Source organism: Passer domesticus, chromosome Z (genome assembly GCF_036417665.1).
Source record: "Passer domesticus isolate bPasDom1 chromosome Z, bPasDom1.hap1, whole genome shotgun sequence".
Classification (NCBI taxonomy): Eukaryota; Metazoa; Chordata; class Aves; order Passeriformes; family Passeridae; genus Passer; species Passer domesticus.
In genome coordinates, this window is record NC_087512.1 from 41,133,431 (window position 1) to 41,157,385 (window position 23,955).

Sequence of the window (23,955 nt, forward strand, 5' to 3'; positions counted from 1 at the left end):
GAAACTGGGAACAAAACAAATATAGAGGATTCATCCTGTCAGAATGCATCTTGAGATGAAGAACTGATCAATAATGTTTGCTTAATGTGGTGAATAAGGAGTGACTGAGGAAAACAGGAACAGCTGTTCATGGACACACAAGGATAAATCAGACACTACACTGTACCTTGGAGAGTTATACCCACTTAGAAAAATTGTCATCTTTCTGCTATGATTCTTTGGTCTCTTTTTAGTCTCACAGGACAATAGAATATTTTTTTTTTTTAAGAGCCTGTGACAATCTAAAATGTGCTTATGGTGAGCAAGCACAGTTCACTGTAGAAGTCAAAGTCAGGAGCTGACATGGTGAGGCTAGGTAAATTGCTCAAGTCAACATCAAAATCTTACTATAAGGTTTCTAAGTCAAGTTTTCAACACTTAGGGCATATGTAGCTCTAGCCAGTTCAAATCTAGCTTATTAATGCATTCTTTTAAAAAGCTCTAACTGTGTAAAAATAATTTTTTTGCCAAACAAAACAATAAAATGTTCCAGTCATTTTGGCTGGAAAGCATTTCAAATAAAAGCAGCTAAGTAAACAGTAAAGGAGACAGCCATAAATCCAGCAGTAATAAATTTCAAAAAGCCATTTAAATTCAAGCTTCATTGAAAGGATATATACCAATATACTATATACCATACAAAGATAACATCAACTGCTGTGTTAAAAAGCAGAACAAAACCAGATTCTGACAGCTAAAACTTCTAGTTATAAACATTATCAGATTTAAAGAACTGGTTGCAGAAGGGCAAGAGGGTGTCCAAAGGTGAAGCTGCAAGCATCTCACAATTGCATTTGTATTCTCTAAAAGATCACCTTGAAAGATGAAATTTAATATCAATATTCCTTCCAATAAAGGCCAGATCTAAATTAAAATTTTTCAAGACTATGGGAGAAAGTCAGAAAATTTCTCATAAAACATAACTTATTTCTCATTTTTGTAAGTATCCTCAAGAAGTTGCAACTTCAATGAAAACAAAGCTGCTCCCCAAAAATGAACAAGTATGACATTGTCTCCATATGGAACACATGCCCCATTATGCAAAGCATAACACTCACAGCCTGAATCCTGTTATAATTCTAATTTTTATGCCTAATTATTTGCCCAATATCTTGAGCTAAGTAGTCACCTTCATTTTGTTGTTCATGGTTACATTAAATTCGAAAACTGCAGAGACTTCTCACTTGATAACTCATGTTTCAATATAATGAGCATGCATACAGTCACAGCTGTAAGTTAAGGAAGTTTCTCATCTCACCTGTCATATTGCAGTATACGAGAAATGGTCCCAAGGGGCCACTTCCATCTGAATCAATATTGTAGAAGCCTGAAGTGTTCCCTCTGTGCTTATAGGCTTCACATGATTGCTCATAGATGGCTGTAAAAGAACATATTCCATCACAAATGTAATGGCATGATTTTACATTTTATTCAGAGAATTAAAAAAAATGTCCATGACTCTTGACATTTAGTTCTCTGCTAAAGAATGAAGAAAAATTAATGCAATCAAAACTATATCTTTATTAGAAATTGTTAAGCATATTTGGTTTTATTTATCGTGGAGACCACATGGTGCATTTTTAAGCATTTTATTCTGTATTTCCAACTCAAAACATCTCAGAGAAAAACACAAGATATAGGGGAGTAAACAGTTGAAAAATTGCTGAAAAATGCTAGAATGCCAAGGGTATTGCTTAGACCCTGGTAATCTGATTTTGAGGAAACCCCCATTAACTACCTCAACCAAAACCGATTTCTGTTGCTGCTGTTGTTGCAACGTAAAGCACAAGATAAGCATTTTTTGGCTTTCACACTTCTTAGTTTCTTCCCATTTTAAACGGAAAAGCAAGTGACTTGTCAGAGATTTCAGTAAAAGAACGAAATTAGCAAAGACAAAATGACAGCTCCTTGGTTCCCTGTCATGTACAATTTACATCAGTCTAGGTCTAAAAAAAATCTGTGATACCTCTTATATATCAAATATCTGAGACAAAAAAGAGATGAATGAGTCCACCTCTATAACTGGATCTCAGAAAACATGATGGTAATGTCACAGCTGGACACATTTATCTAAATTCTCTTTAATTATTATATTTCTTTTGAGCAGTCATAATGTTTTTATCTTTCATCTCAAAATTAAACGGCACTCTATCAGTTATCAAAACTTTAAAAAATTCTGCCAAAAAGAATGAGCTGTTAGATTAATAATGAAAAGTAGTTATGAGTGCTATACTTTTTTAAATAAATTATGATTTTAAAGAGTGTTATCTTTCTATTTTTTTGCCTGATGGTTACTGACATTATATGGCAACAACTATAAAAAGAGACAAACCATTTATTTTACTTACTCTATGAAATAGCCATAATAAACAATTTTTCCAATTTTCAAGTGCAATTTCATGGTTCCTTACAGTAAATACTTTTAGCTAAATTTAGAAATTACAAAAGTTCAGTTATTCATTATTACTTTTGACAATAAAAAAATTATCGGTAACTAGTATTATTACATTTCTCATTAAGTCCTAATAATCAGGAAACCCTAGCCTCCCTCTATCCTCATAGAAATGATTCAATTTGTGACTTTTCAAATTGCAATGAATCAAATAACTTTCATCTTCACTCTGGGCTCATCAGACTTCAATGGGGTACAACATGGTATTCAAAAGCTACTATTGGCATATTTTCTGTTTTAGATAGTTTTTCTTAATACTGTTATTTATGGTTGGTGTTGTCTTTGTATGAACAAGATTTAAATAGACAGTCTTCTAAAATCAGTGATTTCTCAAAGAATCCCATTTAGGTGGCCACACATTCTTTTTGTAAAAGCTGCCAAAACAGATTGTATAGATTTTATATAAACAATATATAAGTATAGAATTCTTTATTTGATGATTAGGACAATCTTTTTATTAAAAAAAACTTAACAAAATAAACAGTAAATTTCTATGGATTTTTACTTATTATAGGCATGTAATGAAAAACAGCTTACTTATTTTTAATTCTTCCCAGAACATGCTGATAGCAGTACCAAAGTAAAGCATCTCCTGTGTACCTAAGTTACATTCAATTAGGCTTTCAAAATGTGTTTATTTTATTTTCTTCTAATCTACTTCCTGATCCAACAAACTATATAAACTTGTGTTTGAGGTTTAGCACAGGATTATCTTTGGACATGCATGTAGTCCCACTGGCTCAGAAATAATAAATATTAGTTGTTATGATGAATACAGATGAATTTACCATATTTCTAAATGATACTTTGATTCAGGAATTGGAGTTATATGGATGAGAGAGGATATTGCTATCTTATATAAAATACAAAAAATGTAAAAGAAAAACACTTAAATTTTCAATCAATTTTTTGTTACCTTTTTTTGAGTTCCCAAGGCCTTTCATCAAACAAAATTATGAGTATTTTTATGTCTGAAAACATTTTATGAATGTTAAGTTCAAATGGTTTTTACTTTGGTTTGCTTTGTCTTTTTGTTTTGTTTTGTGGTGAAGAAACTCAAGCAGAAGTAAAAGCATCGTCAGAAATCAGAAAACACCTTAGACTTACGATAGTGACAAGTAGCTCCCTTGTAACCAGTATTGGCACAGTTACAGTGGAAAGTGTTCCAGGACTGTGAGCACTCACCACCATGTTCACAGTAATTAGGCAAACACCTAAAATGAAAAACAATGTGCATTTTCATTCTTTTGACTTCTTACTATTGTACTTAGCAAGAAAAGAAAAATCCTGGAAAAGAAGTATAATATGAAGGAAGTCATCAAGGTCATAGGTAAGGATGCCAATGTAAAGAAAAGAAAATTAAGATAATTTCTTCCCTGGCATTCCTTTTGCTTATAAAAACATCTTAATTATGTAACAAGCTTGTGAGAACAGAAATAAGGTTTAAGATACAGAATTGTTATTACCATTCAACTGGTCACAATTCAATACAGACTAATAAACCAATTAAAGATTAATGTGTTGATAATTCGATGGCAAGTTTTACAATGACTGGGATTTCTTCAACACCATGTATCAAAACAAAGCAACATTACAGAAGATTTCTTTCTGTTCTTGTAAAAATAATAATAAAACAAATCACCTAACAAATAAACCTAACCACAGCACCTGACATCTACTTCTTATTCCAAAATCCTATTTACTTTCTATCTTAGAAAATGTTCAGTATGTCGGTTCCAACATAACTATCTCCTTGTAAAGCTGGTTTCCATTCTGATAATATGACCAAGATCCTGAAGAGTTTTGATTACTTTCTTCTAAGTATATAATGTTGACTGAGAAAATAATTTACCTGTAACTTCTTAGTGTTTAGGAGTGCAGCACTATACTAAAGTATAAAATAATTGTGACATGAACAAAAATATTTTTTTTAAAATGCAGATGAAAATATATTAAATAGATTTGCACACTTCAAGAAATTATTCACTAGCTTTTAACCAATTATTAAGTAGATTTTCACCTTAGAAATTGGTTAATGTTCTAACTGCACTGAGTTTATGTGTATGATACAGTTCAGAAAGTGTAAAATGACTGTACTGTTTACATTAGCCACAGGAAAAAACGTAACAAAACCAACATGCTCACTAACATTCACAGGATCTTAAAATACCTTTTAATTCATCCATGAAATGTTAGGAGAATATTGAATTAGGATTGCAGAAAGTCCAGCATTTCACACATCTGCCATATGAATAATTCAGGGTCTTTACACATTCACTGCTCATTGCACTCAATGAACTTTATCTTTCTTTCATGTTTATAAACAAGGATAAGTGGTTTTCACAGAAGAGAGTTAAAAATATAAGTATCAGGTGAAGTATAGGTAAAGTAAGTAAACTGATGGATGTCACCTGTTTTCAAGGAAATCTGTGACATTTTTTTGGCAGTGAAACAGCTAATCTTGTATCTATTCTCTCACTCAAAAAAATGTATTCCTAAGACTAGTCAACAGATGATATATGTCTCAATGAATTCTGTTTTGGAGCTTGAAGATAAAATTTAGGCACGAGGCTTACAATTATTTTGATTTTAAATACTTTGTTTGACAGAACTACATAAATATGCATACTAATGTTTCTTAGGTAAACGCTCTAATTGTCTTTCTAATCATCAGTTATTATAAATACAAATCTCTAGTAAAACTGCCATTCAAGACCTTCGGTGCATTCACTGACAGCTGGTCTGCTTTTATTTTAGTCACATTTTGTGTCTTAGGCCTTTTTGATAAAGACATTATCCAAAATTGTGTTTTACATCGTCTTTACTTGTATTGACTCCCTGTTCCTACTAATTAATCTTCCTAATATTGTTCACAAGATGAAAAGCTTCGAAGAAATTGATTATGCTTGAGCCAATATTAATGAAAGTGAAAACAAGTTGAGTATAATTTAAATCTTTTAACGTTAAATTTAAATCTTTTAACATTAACTTTTCTCTGCTTCAGAATGTATAATGGAAAGTAGCCACCAGCCACATCAAAGACAATGTAAATTACATGATATCCTGTGACCCTACTCCAAAGTAAGATTTAGAACACAGCTTTCTTTGAACAAGCTAATTTTCTAAAGAAGAATATTTCTCATATTTGAAACAGTATTTCTAATACTTTATCTATAGAATTGAATTTTTGGGTTCATCGCCATGTCTGCTAAAATAAGAAAAGCAACAGCTGATTAAACATTTACTATGTATTTCTTGATAATATGCTTTTAAGTGTATGGCTTCCGAAAATAATATAATATTTTAAACCAAGGCAGCAGCCTATTAATAACTATAAACTAATGTTGAAAGGAGAATACTGATCCAGAATATGAATATAGTGATAAAGAAAGGGAAAAATAAGACCTTTATATGTCAATTTTCAACTGGACACACTTTTTTGTATACTATTTCTTTATCTTGGTTCTAAATTATGGCTAAAATATCCTTTTTAAAAAACAAATAACTGCTGCATTTTAATGCCTATTATTTCTTCATTCTTCAGCTCATTAAAACAAAAATGTGAAAAAAATTATTTCAGAACTGTGATCGTAATTTTTATTTTTGGCTTTTTCTTTTTAAAGATATAAACTCATTCAATCTGTGCTGCTGGCAGGACAAAAAGCCAAGAGCTCCTGGTAGGAAATTGTATGTTTCTGTGTAGGGCTCAATATAATTAGGACAGACACATCTGGTACTCTCTCCTCAGAGAGTTAGCATAAATATGCTAACATTGTAAGGCATTTAAATGACACTGTGTCCTTTAAAGTGATTTTGTGAATGGTTTATAGCTAATTAGGAGTTATTAAACCAATATATATTGATAAAGGAGCTGAGAGAAACGATATTAAGGAGAAATATATGAAGATAATTGTTTGCATGCATAAGAGATATATGAGCAAACAACAATATACAGTTATCATGTAATAAAATGCCTAATGGAGGGATCACGGAAAGACTGATGACTGAAAACAGTCATAACAATTTAAGACTAAGATAAGGAATTAGAAATTTTATCAGACTGAGAAAACTGAGAATAGGAAAATGGTAAGGCATTTGTTTGTATAAAATGAATTTAAAAGTTAATAATTTATATTCAGAAAAATTAATTATTAACTAAACATCTCTCCATGAAGACTGTATATCCCATAAAGAATTTTCTTCATATGCTAAATGTGTATATGTGAGGCAAAGAATGGATTAAATAGAATTGTTTTCAGTTTATTTACTATTGCATATAAATCCAGTTTGTTATGCAAAGAGTAAATTTTATTTGTTTTTATGCACTACAAGGACTACATTTAGGTGTCAATCACTTCTATTACACAAGCCATCAATAACTCCGGAATTTGGGCCATGCTTCATGATTTGGAACTGAAGATGTAAAGACTTGCATAAAGATTCCAAGACAAAGAAGGGATTTGTTTCTGCTCACCTGTAGGGAGATATTTACTATCAGGAACACAAATACTCATTAGCTTAGGGCATTCAAAGACATTTAAAAATCATGGTAGGAAGAAAGCATTTTTTTCTCAAACAATGTGGTGCACAGGATAATACAAGCTGCCTATCAAATATTGTTTAAAACATGTAAGCAGTTTTAATTTTGCCAAATATATGTGCTTTATCACCTGGGATTTATGGTGAGATGTAGAATTAATTTGATAAAGAGAGACATAAAGTTTTTTCCAAACTATGAGCTGCAGATATTGAATTAAATGAGACTGTGCAAGGAAACCGGGAAAGAAATAGTCCCTGAAGCAAGAACAAGACCAGACAGGATTTTTAAAAGCAGTCTATTTTGGAAAAAAAAATACAAGGAGGATAATGAAATATAAAAATGAGTGGATTAAACTTCTATTTTGATAAATTAGGAAGACATATGCTTAGCATGATAGGAACTGAAAACTAAATCTTTGTTTAGATTGGGAGCCAATGCAAGAAAGTACAATGGTCAATATAGAAGAAGAAACATGAATTAACATTAGAAAATATTAGAGAAAACAAAACCAACCAACAAAAAATCTCCCACAAAAAGGTGCTTTTCCTTTTGTATCACTGATCTTGAGAAAACACACATAATTTTGATGAAGTATGAAAGTAATATAAGCTCAAGTAAATGAAGTGTGAGAAAGTAGTAAAAGTTAAGTGTTCTGACACTTGTATACTCCAAATAATGCTGGATTTATATATACTGAGATTTACATAGTGGCTTTAAACATAATTTATTGTTTATTTATATACTTACCATCTTTTTAAAAACTACATGTACAAACTTACATCTTATGGCCAATCAAAACAGAAAATAGCTGGAATCGCTACATAAAAAAATGTACCATCTTTCATAGGTAAGAAATGGCTGTGTTCATGGATGAGGAAATGGCTTCTAAACTGAAACTCTGAGATGAGCATTTTAGGAGGTCCAAAGTTACTGTGAACAATGGAAAATTCATGGTAAATCAGACAGAAATTGGTGTCAATTATATTGTGAAACAATTGGGTGATAATTTACTCATAATCTTGCTTAGATATCCTTTAATGTGCTTGACTAAAGAATATGCAGATTCTCACATTAGATTCTTTTGACCTGATTCTCTTTGTGATTTTTGTCTTCATACAAGCAAGAAAACAAGCAGTGTAATAGAAGTAAATTCAATTCCAGAGGACAAAAACCAGCAGTGATGCAGTGCTGTCGAAGCTGGAAGGAAGTGTCATGAGGTCCTTCAAAGAGGAAAGGAAGGAGAGTTATGACTGAAAAGTGAGAAAATAAATCAAAGGCAGTAGTATGAAAGAAAGGCAAAAAGAAACATCAATGAATGTGGCATGCCAAGTATAAGTCCCCAATAAGCCATACAGTAAAATTTTGACTGAGGCCAAACTGTGTTTTGGCACATGTCTATCACACTTAGTGCCTATTGCAAAGTCAGGATTAGCTCAATAAGGGATAAATTAGCACAATTTTTACATACATATATATATACACATATATATATGAACTGCATATGTTTTTAATGTATGATAGGTGTAGAAATATTAGTGAGAATACACACTACAAACACAATTGAAAGGATCACACTGTAGACAGAACTTTTATTCTTGTCTTTGACTTATCTCTCCTAAAACTTTTATGAAGAATTAGATAAATAGCTAGTACCTTTTCCATCTTTAATCTAAAAGGAGTAGATGTTTGACTGTTTCCAAAATAAGAACATGGATAACTATACACTGTGCTGTCTCTAGAAATAGATTGCAGGTCACAGAAGTAAGGCTGTGTGACTGATCCTGAAACTGGCTGTTTTCTTAAAGCAGATCTCTGCCCACAGTGTTTTCACCAAAAGACATAACTTTTGAAAAATCTTGTAATTAAAAAGACAGACTTTTTGAAATCAAAAGACACTTTATGAGGACTAGAAATATAGAAAGTGAGGGAGAATTATTCAAAAGTACATAGTTCCCCTCTGCCTGCTGTGTCCTTTGGGTACAGCCTTTCACATGGGTCCAAGTAAAACACTGTGGGATTAAAGACAGCATAAGTGTCTGTGACTGCATTCTCTGGAGTCTACAGAATAAAACTTCTACTGACTGTTTGTGTGTTTGCTCCCTCTCTTCTCAGCAGCTTGTGTTGTTCTGCAACCCCCTCTGCTTTTACTACACTGAAGCCAAGCAATGTCTTTCCTTCAAGCATTTCTATTTCTGAGAATGTATACAGTCTTTCCTCTTTGGGGAGGAACTTTCCTTTTGGGGAGGGACACTTCAACTAGCCTTTCTTTTAGATAATGTAATGTAATTCTTTTAGATAGATACTAATTGCAAGTTGTGACATTAGTTCTGACCGTGGTCTAAAAGACAATTGCTCATTACTGTGATGGATATTATCTACTGTGTTTCTGGGGAGGTAGAATATAGGAAACAGCAGTAACTTGTGAAAAACATAGTATTTTAAAGGGTGGATGGGACTACAGGTTGCAGTAGGGGATTTGTGTCTGCAGATTACTAGAAAATGAAGCAAGATGTTTAAATTTGTCAGAAACATAAAATAATTTTAGTCAAAGTTAATTTTATTTGCAGTGAAAGAAGTCTATTTGCTATATGCTACATATTTTGCATTTATTCTGCATTTCTGAATTCTTACAAAAGAAACAGCATGCCATTTTGTAAGTTTTCTGTTCTTTGTCATCAAATCACTATTAAAAACAAAACATAGACATAAATAAATTAATGAGTAAAAATTATTTTCTTACCTGTCTCTAATGCCACATATGTCTATCTGAAGATCACTGAAATTGCCAAAACCATTTTGCTGAATAGAGATCATATCCACTGCTTTGTTACCAATGGAAATATGTCGCATGCATCCTTGAAAACCACCAAATGAGGTATTACATTCAGAAATGTTTCCACTGCTAGGACAGCCTAAAAAAAGAAAAAAAAAACTGGAGCTGAAAATAAATATTTTATTGGAAAACATTATATACTCCAAAAGTAAACTGAACTTTTATAACCTCTACACATTTTAAACTTTGTGATTAGAGGACTTTAGCCAGAGACTATTCTGATAAGCCATGGTTGTATAAAAGAAATGCTTTGCAGTCTTACTGTTTTTATAGCATATGCAAAACATCACTAAAAACTTTGTTAAAGGATAACCTAAACAAAAGCTCCAAAACAATGAGTGGAATCAAGATATGTGAGATCTTAGTCCTGGAATGTTAGGTTACAATACAAGGTCACTTGATTTGAACAAGTTTTAAGTTACAATTGAAGTCAAATAAAAAAAACCCAAACAGTTACTAAGTCCAGTGATTTTACTCTGTCAGCTATTAAGAATATTTTGTAAAGTACTGAAATTTCTTGTTGCAGACAATCAATGACTCAACTAGGAGAGAGGCTCTACTGAGCCTGCTACTCATGGACAAGGAAGAAATGGTTGAAAATGTAAAGGTCAAAGACAGACTTGGTTACAGCAAACATGAAGGCGAAGCTGTGGAGTTTATGAGCTACAGAGAAGAGAGAAAGAAATAATTCCAGAATTATTACCCTTAACTTCAGAAGACCCAATATTTTTCTGTTCAGGATCTGTTTTGAGGATACCATTAAAAATTGCCTTGGAGAGCAAAAGGGCTGGATATTTCAACAAAAAAAGCTCTTCAGAGCAAAAGAGAATTTAAAGCAGTATCAAAATTGTTAATCAAGTGTCACATAAGGCATGCAAACATAAATATGGAGCTCCTGAGTGAGTGCAAACACAAAAAGAAAGCACACAAAATGTGGCAGCAGGGACATTCAACATAGAGGGGAATACGAAGATAACTTGCGTGTCTAGGAATGCATTTAGGAAACCAAGAGGAGAAAAAATTTGCCAAGGAAGTTGAAGTGCAGCAAAAAAATTTCTGTAGGTGTAACAGTAAGAAAAGGAAGGCTAAAGAGATTATGGATTTTATCCATATAGCCCATAGGGCAGGCGACTTAGTGACAAGGGTCTAGAGAAGAATTGTTTCCTTCAAGGTCTTTTTGTTCACTAGTAAAACTGATCCTTAGGATTCCCATATCTTAGCAGAGCATGAAAAAAAGAATGTAGTATCCATGGTAAAGGAACACAGTAAAGGAATAAGGTGTACCTGAGCATGCTGCAGAAGCTGGTCAATGCCATTTTAATGATTGCCATTGTCATTGTGAATTCATTAACATTTTAATCCTCAAAGGGTCTTGGCAATATGCTGAACTTCTTGATAATTGGCAAAGTTACACCCATCTTCAAGAAATTAGAGGGCCATTAGTCTTATTGCAGTGCCTGGCAAATTCACAGAGCAAAACCTCTTAAAGCCGTTTCTAAACATGCACAGGATAAGAAGTTAATTGGCTAACTTTAGCTTCAAGGTTAATCATGCCTGACTGAGGTCTTTGTTGTCTTTGCTGAAGTGATGAACAGTATAGATACAGGGAGAGCACTGAGCATTGCATACCATGACTTCAGCAAAGGCTTGACAGTTTTGTATAGTGTCCCTATCACCAGACTCACAATACATATGGGTGGGATAAGCAGGCAGTTGTTGCTGCAAATTCCAGCTGATGATCACTGAGCAGAAGATTCTTTACAGATCAGTAGTGACATCTATAGTGTCTTGATTAATGACCTGGATGATGAGGCAGCATGTACTTTCAGCAAGCATGCAACCGATACCGAACCAGAGGCAGGAACAAAAATGTTGGAGAGCAGGGCGGCAACTCAAAGGGACCTGGACAGGATTGCCATAAAATTCATTAAGAACAAGATCAAGATTTTTAATCTGAGATGGAGCAAGTCCATGCAACAATCTGAACTGGAGGATAACATTCCAGAGAGAGGCCTGAGATCCTAGTGACCATCAAGTGGAATATGATCTGGGGAAGTGCTCTTGCAGCACAGAAGGGTAATGCCATTTTGGGATGTATTACCAAGAGCATAGTCAGCAAGTCTTGGAAAGTGGTTCTTCCTGCTACATGGCACTTGTGAGTCCATATCAAGAGTGCTGTAGTTCTGGGCTGCCCAGTACAGGGGAGGAAGGATATCAGTGTCCTAGAGTGAGGCCAGAGGAGGCCTCCAAGATGGCTGGAAGCTGAATGCAGTTATGAGCAGAGGCTGAGAGATGTGGGCCTACTCAGTCTTAAGAAGAGAAGACAAAGCTATCTGATAAGATGGCACAGAGAAGATAGAGCAGAACTACTTCCAGCAGTATATGGTGACGAGACAAGAGGCAAAGGACAAAATTATAAACCTGCAAATTTGGATCATAGGGCATAAGACACAAGCAACAAGTGGTTTTACTGTGACAGTGGTCCATATCAGAACTATTTACCCCAAGAAGTTATAAGATTTCCATCTTTGCAGCTGTACAAGGCTTGAGTGGTCACATCCCAGTACATCTTGATCTAATCAACTTGTTTAGAACTGAGGCTTAGACTACATACCATCTGGATGTACACACTCTGTAATAATTTAATATTGTGGTTTATCTATTGTCTTACTGGTCCTGAAATGCCTTGTTCACTGATTGTCAAATAAGTAAACATATGTAAATAAATTGCTTTAATCCTGATTTGATTTAAAACATATATATTGAGCAGTTTTCCCTAGTGGCAGATAAACACTACACTACAATGCTTTATTTGTATTTCTTCCAAGGGCTATTATTGTTTCTGCAGTGATGCACAAGGGTCATCCTTTGATCTTAGTAAAACAATATCGCATGCTGGTTCACAGCATTTGAAGACCTTCTTGTTTTAGGATGTTAGGAAGCAATGAGTTTTAAGACACTTTTCTGTTCCACAAAGCTAATTAGTACTTCTGAAGTCCTGTAAAGACAGTGGAGAGGCTTATGATACAGGAAAGGAAAATGACAGTGGAAACTACTAAATATATTCAAATTAGTGTGCAACAACATAAATTGTATAGATATATTTTTGAGAAATATAGATTAGAAAATGCATTAAAACTGAAATTTTACAAGTTAATAGACTTGCAGCATATATAAATTTGCTCAGGAACCAAACTGTTCAAAATTGTTAGCATGTTTCTAAAGGCAAATGTTTATGATCTACTTGGCATGTTGCTTTAAGAACAACAGCTATGTAGACTTGCAAAAATAAAAATAAGAGCACAGTAAGTTTTCAGCACCACACACAGTTAGACAAATGAATTACAGATTTAACTACATGCTTTACAGCATTCTACAGCTGAATGGTAACATAAATTCTGTCATTTCTGATGAAAAACGCAATGCTCATTTGAGTTCAAAATACTTCCAGTAGAGATTAAATAAATAAATAATAGATAAACAAACAGACAAACAAAAAACAAAGACAAGAGAAAGCAGGAAAAGTTTACAATTTTTTGGCATAGCTATTTTACAAAATTGTGTCTCAGATATTTTTCTTGGTGTCGCTTTTTCAAAAATTGTCTTCTGTTAAAGAAGAGACAAATACTATTAGCATTAATCGAATTGTGTTTCCTTACAATCATAGACTGGATATTAAAGATAAAAAGAAATCTTTTAATAATGAAATTTATATTATGTGCTTATTGCAGTATTAAATTATCTCATTTTCCCTTATAGTTGCAGTGAGTTTTTATTACAAGAACTGAGAGAGATTAGAGATCCTTGATGATGGCATGACTAGAAATTGTGCTGACATAACACTAAGATATTTTCATGTCTGTTACACATTTTCCTAGTTAAACGTACACATTTCCTACATAAATTGTATTCATTAAAACAAGTCAACAAATCACCATGTCTCCAGGACATCTCCCCTGAAAGGCTGATACTCATATTTTAACAAACAGCACCAACATGGTAAATATTCATATAAACTTGGAATGAAAGTAAAAATGCATTGTCTGCACTTTGACAGTGGCATATAAGATAAAAATTTAATAAAGAATTTTCTAAACTCAGAAACACACTTCTAGAATTCCCTAACTTTGTATAAGTTGCATGAGCTGCAGATTTTAGTGATAAGGCTGAGATCAGAGAATCTGAGGGGTGGATATGCAGTTGGTACTTCCAGTATGGAATTATTTTGTCCTCTCCACACTGAAAAACACAAATAGAAGTGCCCTTTTACAGCTTAATTGAATATGCTGCTTTTTGTAAATCCCCACATCCCTTGTGAACTGTTCATCTGTGCCAACACAGTAAAAATCACCTGATCAGAGGTCTGGGAACCTGAACCAACATAGGAGGATTAATCAACACTAATATTTTGCATCTTTCTCTGATTTTGCTGATTATTAGTGAAGTCAAGGAGTATTTTAGACTAGATGCCAGCTCTTTCATGTGAAAATTCCTGCGAAAGCTCATATAGCAGTTACTGTACTAAGAGTATGTCTGTAAACATGAAATTTATTTATAACCTATTGTTTCAAGGAAATTGATGTGTGGACAATGATTGGGTCCATACTCATTTAGTGTTTTGTAGATAACCTTCTCAGTTTTCTCAGAAATTTGAGAATTAAGAATAAATAATTAATAATTTAATAATACAACCATTAATGTTTAAAAGAGAGGAAGCATTGGGCAAACAATGAACTCAGGTGATGTTTATCATTGCTACTGTGCAGCCCATTCCCAGGAGAATTATATGAATAACAGAACAATCTGTTCCACTCCATCAGTAACATGTCATTAATGACATAATATATTTTTGACAGATAACTGTTGATATTCCTACAGAAATGAAGACATATGTACATATAAGTTTTTAGGAACAAATTATATTCATCAAATGTTGAAAAGACATACCACTATGGCTAAAAAAAACCCAAACAAAACAACAACAAAAAAGTCTATCATACAAAGAGGGTATCTACACAGATAACCATATACTTAAGGTGAAAACTCGAAGTCATTCCAGTGGGAAACTTTCCAAAATATTCATTTAGCAAAACAATAAGTCTGCAGCAAGAGAAACTTTTGTGTGTCTGTTTGATTGCCAGCCAGACTATATTCAATTATCAGAACACAATACAAGTTGTGACAATCTAAAAAGTGACCAAGAATTTAAGGTGGTGATTTATTCTACCCAACATGGTAAAATTAAAAGAAAACTGAAAACATCATAACAGTGCCTGAACCAAGCTAGGCAAAGAAGACCTGAAGAAAGCCAAATAATTATTTTGATTAGATATGTCAGGAAAAATTGATGTGTAACTGTTGGATAGTGCATTTATAAACAAACAACAGTATTTCACCTCCAAAGTAGAAAACATCTGAATAAATCTGCAGGGGTGTGAAGGTGTGAGCAGATGAGGTCACATCACTGTCCACTCTTACACTGATACGATTCCTTTTGATAGAGAGAGATAGAGAATGCCATTGGCCGTTATTTAATCCAGCACCTGAAAGAAAAATAAAACCCCAAAATTTAGTAAGAACTTCCACCTATTATTATACTGTCTAAATGTTTTAGAATTTAAAGGAGAAGGAACCAAGAGAGCAGTATTAGCATACATAAAATCCCCACATGATAGTAAAATGAAAAATAACTTAATAAGAACAAGCATCTTTTGTGAAGACAGAACCTTGCTTCACATTTGATAAATAAAAAATAAAGCTACTTCAGTGAAAAATTCTTAGTGGTGTAGTACTATTGTTGTAGCCTAATTATCTGTAATATATTAATTTAATATAATGACTGCAAAGACTATCCTCCCAATGCAAGGAGGTTATAAATAAAACATCATTGAGGTGGTGGATACAGTATTTTACACATAATACGTATTTTTACTACACTGTTACAAAGTGGTCATTATATTACAATATGGCAAAATAGCAAAATACTGTAGATGTTAAAAGTTTCAGTAATCATCATTCAATGTCACAAGACGGTTTTGCTTTCAGCTGATTTTTTTACTGAACATGTGTGGGAAAATATTCTGAGAGTTTAGCCATGACCACAAATTTACATTACCCCTGGCTGTGTAGATGTAAGGTGCCACAAAGCAATAAACCTATAGCCCTGATTCTGGAAAGCACTTATATACATTAATAAATTCTACACAGGGCAGCATGTAACCACCTTATTTTCTTTAATAAGTGTTTAAAGCAATCATGTTCTTGAGTAATCTTCAGAACAGAGGTACTTCTTTCAGTGAAGAACAACGAATACAACCTTTAAATTAGGCAAAGTATTTTCTTGACTGCAGAGTGCCTATGATTTGTGATCTGTGATTTTCCTCTCAAAATTTCACGTATTTATGTAGTCCTCACTAGAATGTGTTGTATATGCTGCAATAACAGTACATGAGTTAAGAGATTCATTCAAACAGAAATAAAAGAAATAAAAAGAGAAAAATGAGAAGGTTCAAATAGCTAAATTATAGCATAATTAGGATCCATAGATTGTTGATTATCACAATCTAAAGACAGGATTGTAATAAAATGAAGAGTTAAACCCTAGAAAGACATTGCAAACTCAGATTTCACCTAGATAATATCTCCAATATATTTAAAATAATATTAGTCCCATATACTTTTCCTCTAATTTTTCCTTACTTCAATCAGCATATTCTTTAGGGAACATGTAACGAGAAATCCTAAACATTTTGCTTTAGCCCCAGCATCTCATGGGTACTTCAAGTGATTGAAATTTTTCTCAGTCACAACCCTTTAATACATTATCTCCTCCTTTAGAACTTAAAGAATCATGTAATCATATAGCATTTTGGGCTGCAAGTGACCTTTACAAACCAGTTTGATCAATGCCCCTCTTTGCAGGAACGTTTTTACTAGATCAGGTTGCCAAAACCGCCATATAACATAACCTTTAACATTTCCAGGAGTGGAACATGTAAATATAACTTGTTTCACTTTAAAATTGTTACCTCTTGTTCTGCCACTGCAGATCCTTGGAGGAAAAAATAATAAAAATCTCCATCATAGGCCTTAAGTATGGAAAGGCCACAATAAGATCTCCCTAAAGTTTGGGGTTTTTTTCAGGCTGAACAATAACGACTCTCTCAGCCTGTCTTCGTGGAGAGGTGCTCCAGCCCTCTGATAATTTTCATGGCCTTACTCCAGTCTACCTCTAGTAGGGCCATGTTTTTCTTGTGCTGGGAACCCTACAGCTTAAAGTTCTTGAGATGGGGTCTCATCTACTAGCATCCCCACATTCTTCTTGGCAGGCCTGCTCGTAATCCCTTCCTCCCCCAGCCTGTACTGGGGGTCACTCAAACCCAGGTGCAGGAACTCACATTTGGCTTTGTTGAGATTCATGACCTTCACATGGGTCCATTCTTCAAGCCTACCAAAGATTGCTTTCCTTCCTTCCCTGGAGCAAATCAACTGCACCACTCAGGTTGGTGTTACCAGCAAACTTGATGAGGATATACTTAGCTCACTACTTGTGTCATTACTGAAAATATTAAACCCAGAAATAAACTCTGTCACTTTATTTTAATTTTTACAAGGATAACTGCTTTTAATTCTTAGTTAAGAATTAACTAAGAATTAAAAGCAGTTATCCTTGTAAAAATCCTCCTTCAGTATCTTCTTGTTCTGGTGGGTAAACCATAGTCCTAACCTTGCAACATTTAACTGTGAAGGTAGGTAAGAGACTGTCCTAACATATAAAGAATGGTATTTCAGACCATCGGAAGTTTTGGTTACTGAAAAATTAATAATATGAATTTTATACTTTTTGGTTTGTTGATTGTAATTCACCTTGCTGACCTACTGTATGATTTTGGTATTTTATCTTCTTAGTGGTTGGCATGATTAGAGATATTCAACAATGTTCATGTAGCTGAAGTTAAGACTTCCTACAATTCCCTTTTATTAAGTCTGAGAACTAAGGAATGCCATCAGGGGAGCACAAGACACTCTGAAGAAAACTGTTCATTTTAGCCCTTGAATTGAGAACCTTGACTAAATTCACATTTGCTTGTATGGAGCCACTGAGTGGTAAAACATCTAAGTGGAAGAAGCCAGTGGACTACCAACATCTACATTCCATCTGAAACTTATATTGTCTGATGATCTACTATGAGTTAGAAAAATGCTTAACCACAAGCAAACAGGAAAAACAAAGCAATTAATATTTTTGGTACCTAAAAAGGTAGCTGTAAAACAAGCTGTCCATTTTTTCTCCTTAGTTCCATCATTTTAAATCTAAATTTTACAACAAGGTCTATGGGATGCCTTGCAGAACAATGATACCTGACTTCAGGAACACATGTATAAAATGCAGTATATATAAATTATTAGATCAGTGAGAAACAAAAAAAAAGTCTAGAGGAAGTAATTTATTGATTAATCTGAAGTATAACAATGAAATTCCATTATTATTGACATCACTTAACTAAAAGCTGCATGGAAATAGAGGGTCACAGAAGAAACTGAGTAATAAGATCTAACATTTTCACATACTGTAATTCAATTTGGTCTCATAATGCAAAACAACAAATTAACTTGTGTTTAGTTTCTCTTTTTTTTTAAATCTGTGTTATGTCTTTGTGAATATTTGATGTACCACTTGCAACAGAGGCTAAAAATGAAAGACATTAAGCAGCCATTCTGCAAAAAAAAGATAGAACTTACTATAATTTAATTAGTTATGAAAAGATGTGCCATTCTCCTTAGTTTTATATGGTTAAAGAAATTCTTAACAAGCAGAGGATAATTAATTTAAGACTTGTGCAAAAAGAAATATGTACAGATTTAATTATCAAATATTTTGTGTGTGTGTGTGTGTGTGTGTGTGTGAGAGAGAGAGAGAGAGAGAGAGAATGCATGTGAAAGTCAGGTCGTAAGTCCTTGCCTGTAGGGGAGCAAATCTTCTGTCCAACCATCCATAATTTAATTACTCAACCTCCAAATGGAGACTTGAATTGCTTCAGTGATTGCTACAACAAACACTTCAAAAACTCAGGGAAAAGTTTCCCATATGGTTTTGTTAGATAAATTCCTTGTCAGAAGAGAATAAGATGATTTTGCTGTAGCTTTTGCCTTCACAAAGACAAACACAATTCCTCCTGTTAGACTTTATGAACGGAAGAGAACATTAAATTCTGTTTCAGCATAGAATGTCAAGATTTATTTTGGGATGTTTATACTATTTTACATATTGCATTGCAGCTTTGAAATTTAATACATTGTCCCATGTGCAAGTCTACCTACTGCTGTTAAAAGTGCCACCACCATCAGCCAGTCTGTTAAAATGACAGTGCATGGCAACAGTTTCTTTAAAATACATCACTTAATTGAACAGCAACTGAAATAGCTCCTAAAAAACTAAATTCATCACTGATAACTACATACCACTGACATTCTTACTAAGAAATTGACATTTTCAAATGGTAAGCCTAAGGAAATCTCTTGCCATTAAAGTGGTACTCTTTGTGCATCAGTTATTTTAGAAAATAAAAAGTACCAGGGCCATTCCTATTATCACCCACAGGAACAGGATCAAAGTATTTATGCAAATTTCAACATTATCTGTGGTCATTAGAGGCTTATAGTCTTTTCCTGAGTTAAAATAATCAACAGTTTAAAATTTTACTTGTTCCATGTTTACTTGTTCTACTTGTTACTTGTACTCATTATACACCTGTAGAAACATAATGAACTTCAGTTTCTTTCTCCCTTCCCTTCCCTTCCCTTCCCTTCCCTTCCCTTCCCTTCCCTTCCCTTCCCTTCCCTTCCCTTCCCTTCCCTTCCCTTCCCTTCCCTTCCCTTCCCTTCCCTTCCCTTCCCTTCCCTTCCCTTCCCTTCCCTTCCCTTCCCTTCCCTTCCCTTCCCTTCCCTTCCCTTCCCTTCCCTTCCCTTCCCTTCCCTTCCCTTCCCTTCCCTTCCCTTCCCTTCCCTTCCCTTCCCTTCCCTTCCCTTCCCTTCCCTTCCCTTCCCTTCCCTTCCCTTCCCTTCCCTTCCCTTCCCTTCCCTTCCCTTCCCTTCCCTTCCCTTCCCTTCCCTTCCCTTCCCTTCCCTTCCCTTCCCTTCCCTTCCCCCCCACCTTCCTCCCCTTTCCCCTTCCTCCTCAAGGAAGGGAAGGAATTTTCATTTATTAAGAAGATTTAAAGTAAGGAATCAATCAAAGAAACAGGGGCATGGAACAAAGATTAAGGAGATCTCATGTTTAAAACCTGTGGCTATTTCTTTGTCCTGCTTCGTTCTGCTTTGCTCCCTCTGCATTATATTGCCTAAGAAGTTTTGAGAACAATCTAGATCAGCTGATTGTTATTTTATCTTTTTATTGATTATAACTAGTTTGGGGGTTTCTCACTTGTTTTATGTTACATAACTGGAACTTGGCTTCTTTTACACTGCTTTGTGAATATGAAATGGAAAATACAGGTTTGTGTATGGGTCAAATCAATCAAAGATCAAGTCATGTTTTGGATATCAAAAACGTGTTTTATGCATCCAAATTCACCATTGTGTCTAGAATATATTCCTTCAGCTAGTGGACTCTGGTCATCTTTGCCCATACAGAAACCACTCCAACCCCAGCATCAATTTCCTCATATCATATATTCCTTGTAATCCCTTTTATCCACCTAATCTCTATTGTCTTTTTTCCTGTCTTAGGACTCATCATATCATATCACATCATATAATCCATCTACAAGTAAAGGGCAAAATTCAATTGGTTTGCATAAATAATGAAAATCTCTAAGGTAGCTGTGATACATGCAATGTCAGAGAATAGTACAATACTGATGAAGAGTTGCTAGATGTAGCTGATGATATTATTACATGGGGATGTTATTGGACCCCAGCATTTTATAAAAAGCCTTTGAAGGTGGAGATGATGTTTTCCTGTCCTGCTGTCATATTTCCTGCAAGACAGAGATTCCTGACTGGGCCAACAGTCTTGCTGTTCCCACATCAACCGCCAGCAGCACTCAGAAAAACTGAGGAGACTCTTTGTGAAAGACTTAGTCCCATTCCTGCCAGGCAGAAAGGAAGTTAAAGCTGGAATCTTAAAGCTTAGAATCCCAACTGAATACTCTCTAACATGACTGTGTATTCACTATAGTAGCTTCGTCCTTTTGTCTTGACATATTTGTTTGCCAGGGTGAAATTACTCATCAGAAGACTAGACTAGGTACTAGCTTTCTGAAAATCTGTTTTACCCTGAGAGATGTCTAGCAGTGCACTATCAAAAGTAGATGATCTAGTCTCAATTCAGTGTTTAACTACAAAAGTGACCCATTAGCTCTCAGGTATTCATTTTCCTCAAGTTCCTTTTTTTTTTTTAATCATAGACTCAAACTTGCCCTGGTTTTCTGAAACACAATCTGGTATTGAGCATCCACTGTCTCAGATTAATGGATAACTCTGCAATTGAGAACTCTAAAAAATAACAGACATTTCATTTACAGTGATGTAAACCTTCATAAAAATTTTGTTACTAATTACTTTTTGAAAGCACAGACAAATGATGAAATAATGACTTAGCTTGACAAAGTAAGAGACTAGATTTCTTACACTTCACAACTGAAAAAGCTGCTTAGATTTCCTGGGTTATACACATGAGCTGTACATACCATATGCATGTTAAGCTAAGGACTCAATTTTTCAGTCTATATTACTGCAAGTAATTTCTGCTCAGTCATGGCGAAAAAAAAACAATAGGTATATTTGTGAGAAAAGAAAGCATTTAGAAATAATTGGGTATAAAATTCCCACAAGTAAAGCACAGTAGCACAGAAAATAATCATGAAAATAAGCCAAGAAAGCAAGTAAATAACTTTTTATGTAATCTTTAATTTAATTTTTTTCTTCATTTCTCTTACCTGCAGCAATGTCACTCAGTACCCTTCCTGTTTTATGAAGATTGATTTTGACTCTCCCATCACTCAGATATAAGAGGAAACCACCTGAAGACTGCAGTTTACTGGATAATAGAAGTCCTTCCTTGTTCCAAGTGCGAAACTGAAAACTGACAAATACTTCATCTTGCCCTGATGTGCCTTGCAGTGCCAGGAAACTGCTGGAGCTCAGAAATGTCACAGGAACCACCTGTGGCTCTAAACATGAGAAGGACATATTGCCCTAGAAATAAATAAAACAAATATGGCATTAGGGAGAGTCATGAGAATTTCTCCATGGAAACTGCAGAGTTTCAAAACATGGTACATAGTACTTGGTTGTATTAGTCTAAAAATCAACAATGAACATCATCAGTTTGGGAAATGTTAACATAGTTGTCTGACCAGAGTAGACTCATCTGCCAGCACAGAGCAGCAAGGACCTTTGAGGGAGTGGTGTAAGATCCTGAATTATGAAGCTGATTTAATGCTCCTTCAGGAGTTAGAAATATCTGCTTTGTTCCTAGTTTGGCTCAGCCTCAGTAAGCACTAGGGACTTGACAAATTCTTCAATGACAAATAAATGCCATGCCGCTGACTGCAGGTAAACACATACACGGTCTAAATGCTTGGATGCAGAGAGGAATGTTGAGCTGGCACCGATTGTTTAAGACAGTATGAAATTTAAGAAAAAAAAATCCAAATTAATGCAATTGAAGATGTGTACTCCAGAATTTGTTTTCACAAACAGAAAAAGTCCACATATAAATTCTTGATACTTACACATGCACAACACATACTTAAGAGAGAATGTGTTTTCAAGCAGGCCTATATGGACTAGATGATGAGTTGGATTTATGCACCTAGTGTTTGTTTTGTGCTTACCTTCTTCTCAAATAACTGAGGTAAATTTGTGGCTGAATTCATTGAGAAACTCTGAGGGTAACCTGCATCTGTACTTGTACTGAGTGATGCAGATAAGAAATCTGGAATGGGAATAATGAATTTTTGCATCTGGTGTCAGAGTTAGTTAACACTTTATGGTGCTTGATAGTAGTAAACTGTGCACTCTGATCTAATGATTTGCTGACACCATTTGAACTAAAACTAATTTGTTCTGGAGAAAGGATAATTAAAGATTAGTGTATTTGGAATTTTAAAGTGCACCTATTTTCTGTTCAACACTAAGAGGTTTTGAACTTTTGAGCATACATAAAACTTTGACCACACATTAAGTAGCTTTAAAATCAATATAAGAAAAATATTCAGTAGTCCTTGGTGTGGCAAAGTATTAAAGTTTATGGGTTTTCATTTTCTTCAAGGAAAATAGATAAATAAGTAAAAGCTTTGTCTTATGAACTCAGCTGTACAAAAATGAATAGTCAGCTAAACTGACACAGTGAAAAGGTACTCATCAGATTATAAAAGCCCTGTTAAATGCTAAAAGCTGGCCATTTGCAGATTCCTTCACTAAAGTGCCTATTTAACAGGGATTCTATGGTAACAGAGATTCTTTCTATATTATTTACATTATGAAATGTCTCCTAAATAGTTTTAAAAGTAGCACAACAATTTAAAACATTTGACATGGAAGCAATGAAATTTCCTATTACAGATAATTTTATAGATCCCCTTCCACTAGTCCACCCAGAGCCTACTATAGTTGCCCATTCCCCAGTATTCAAGGGCATCATGGACAGAATACTATGCAGAGGTAGAAGCTTAGATAATTTTTGAATATTTCAAGTGAATTTCACATGAAAAGAGATGCCTCTCATCCATTTCTTCTGTGGCAGAGACCAAATTTGATTCTTCATATTCTGAACAGAATTCTAAGTTAAAATATTTGGATTATGAAAGCATTTAATATATTTTTAATTATTCTGAGCTGATTTCTATAGCACCTCTGCATTTCCTACTACTAAATAAGTACATGTTGCAAACTGAGATGACCCTTGTTGTACTAGGGGGAAAAAACCCAAAAACTAGGGGGAAAAAAGCCCAAAAACAAGAGCAAAGGACTCAGTAAAATTTCTAGAAACACTTTTGAAAAACAGAAGACATTTGTTTTGTTATTGGAACTGTTTCTCTAAAAGGTAGGAATTTGGGTAATATAACTCCTGGCCATGTCACAATA

General features: G+C 34.2%; 1 protein-coding gene across 6 annotated transcripts in view; it reads right to left on the bottom strand.

Annotated features, from left to right (window-relative positions):
* CNTNAP4 (contactin associated protein family member 4) overlaps positions 1–23,955 on the bottom strand; it is a 205,235-nt gene that overhangs the window by 47,926 nt on the left and 133,354 nt on the right. For all 6 annotated transcript variants that reach the window (XM_064403135.1, XM_064403134.1, XM_064403139.1 and 3 more), the window contains 5 exons: positions 21,804–22,062; positions 15,261–15,407; positions 9,772–9,943; positions 3,599–3,705; positions 1,298–1,417 (listed from right to left, as the gene is read on the bottom strand). In XM_064403135.1, the coding sequence (XP_064259205.1) occupies positions 1,298–1,417; positions 3,599–3,705; positions 9,772–9,943; positions 15,261–15,407; positions 21,804–22,062 (805 nt within the window). The remainder of the gene's footprint in view (positions 1–1,297; positions 1,418–3,598; positions 3,706–9,771; positions 9,944–15,260; positions 15,408–21,803; positions 22,063–23,955) is intronic.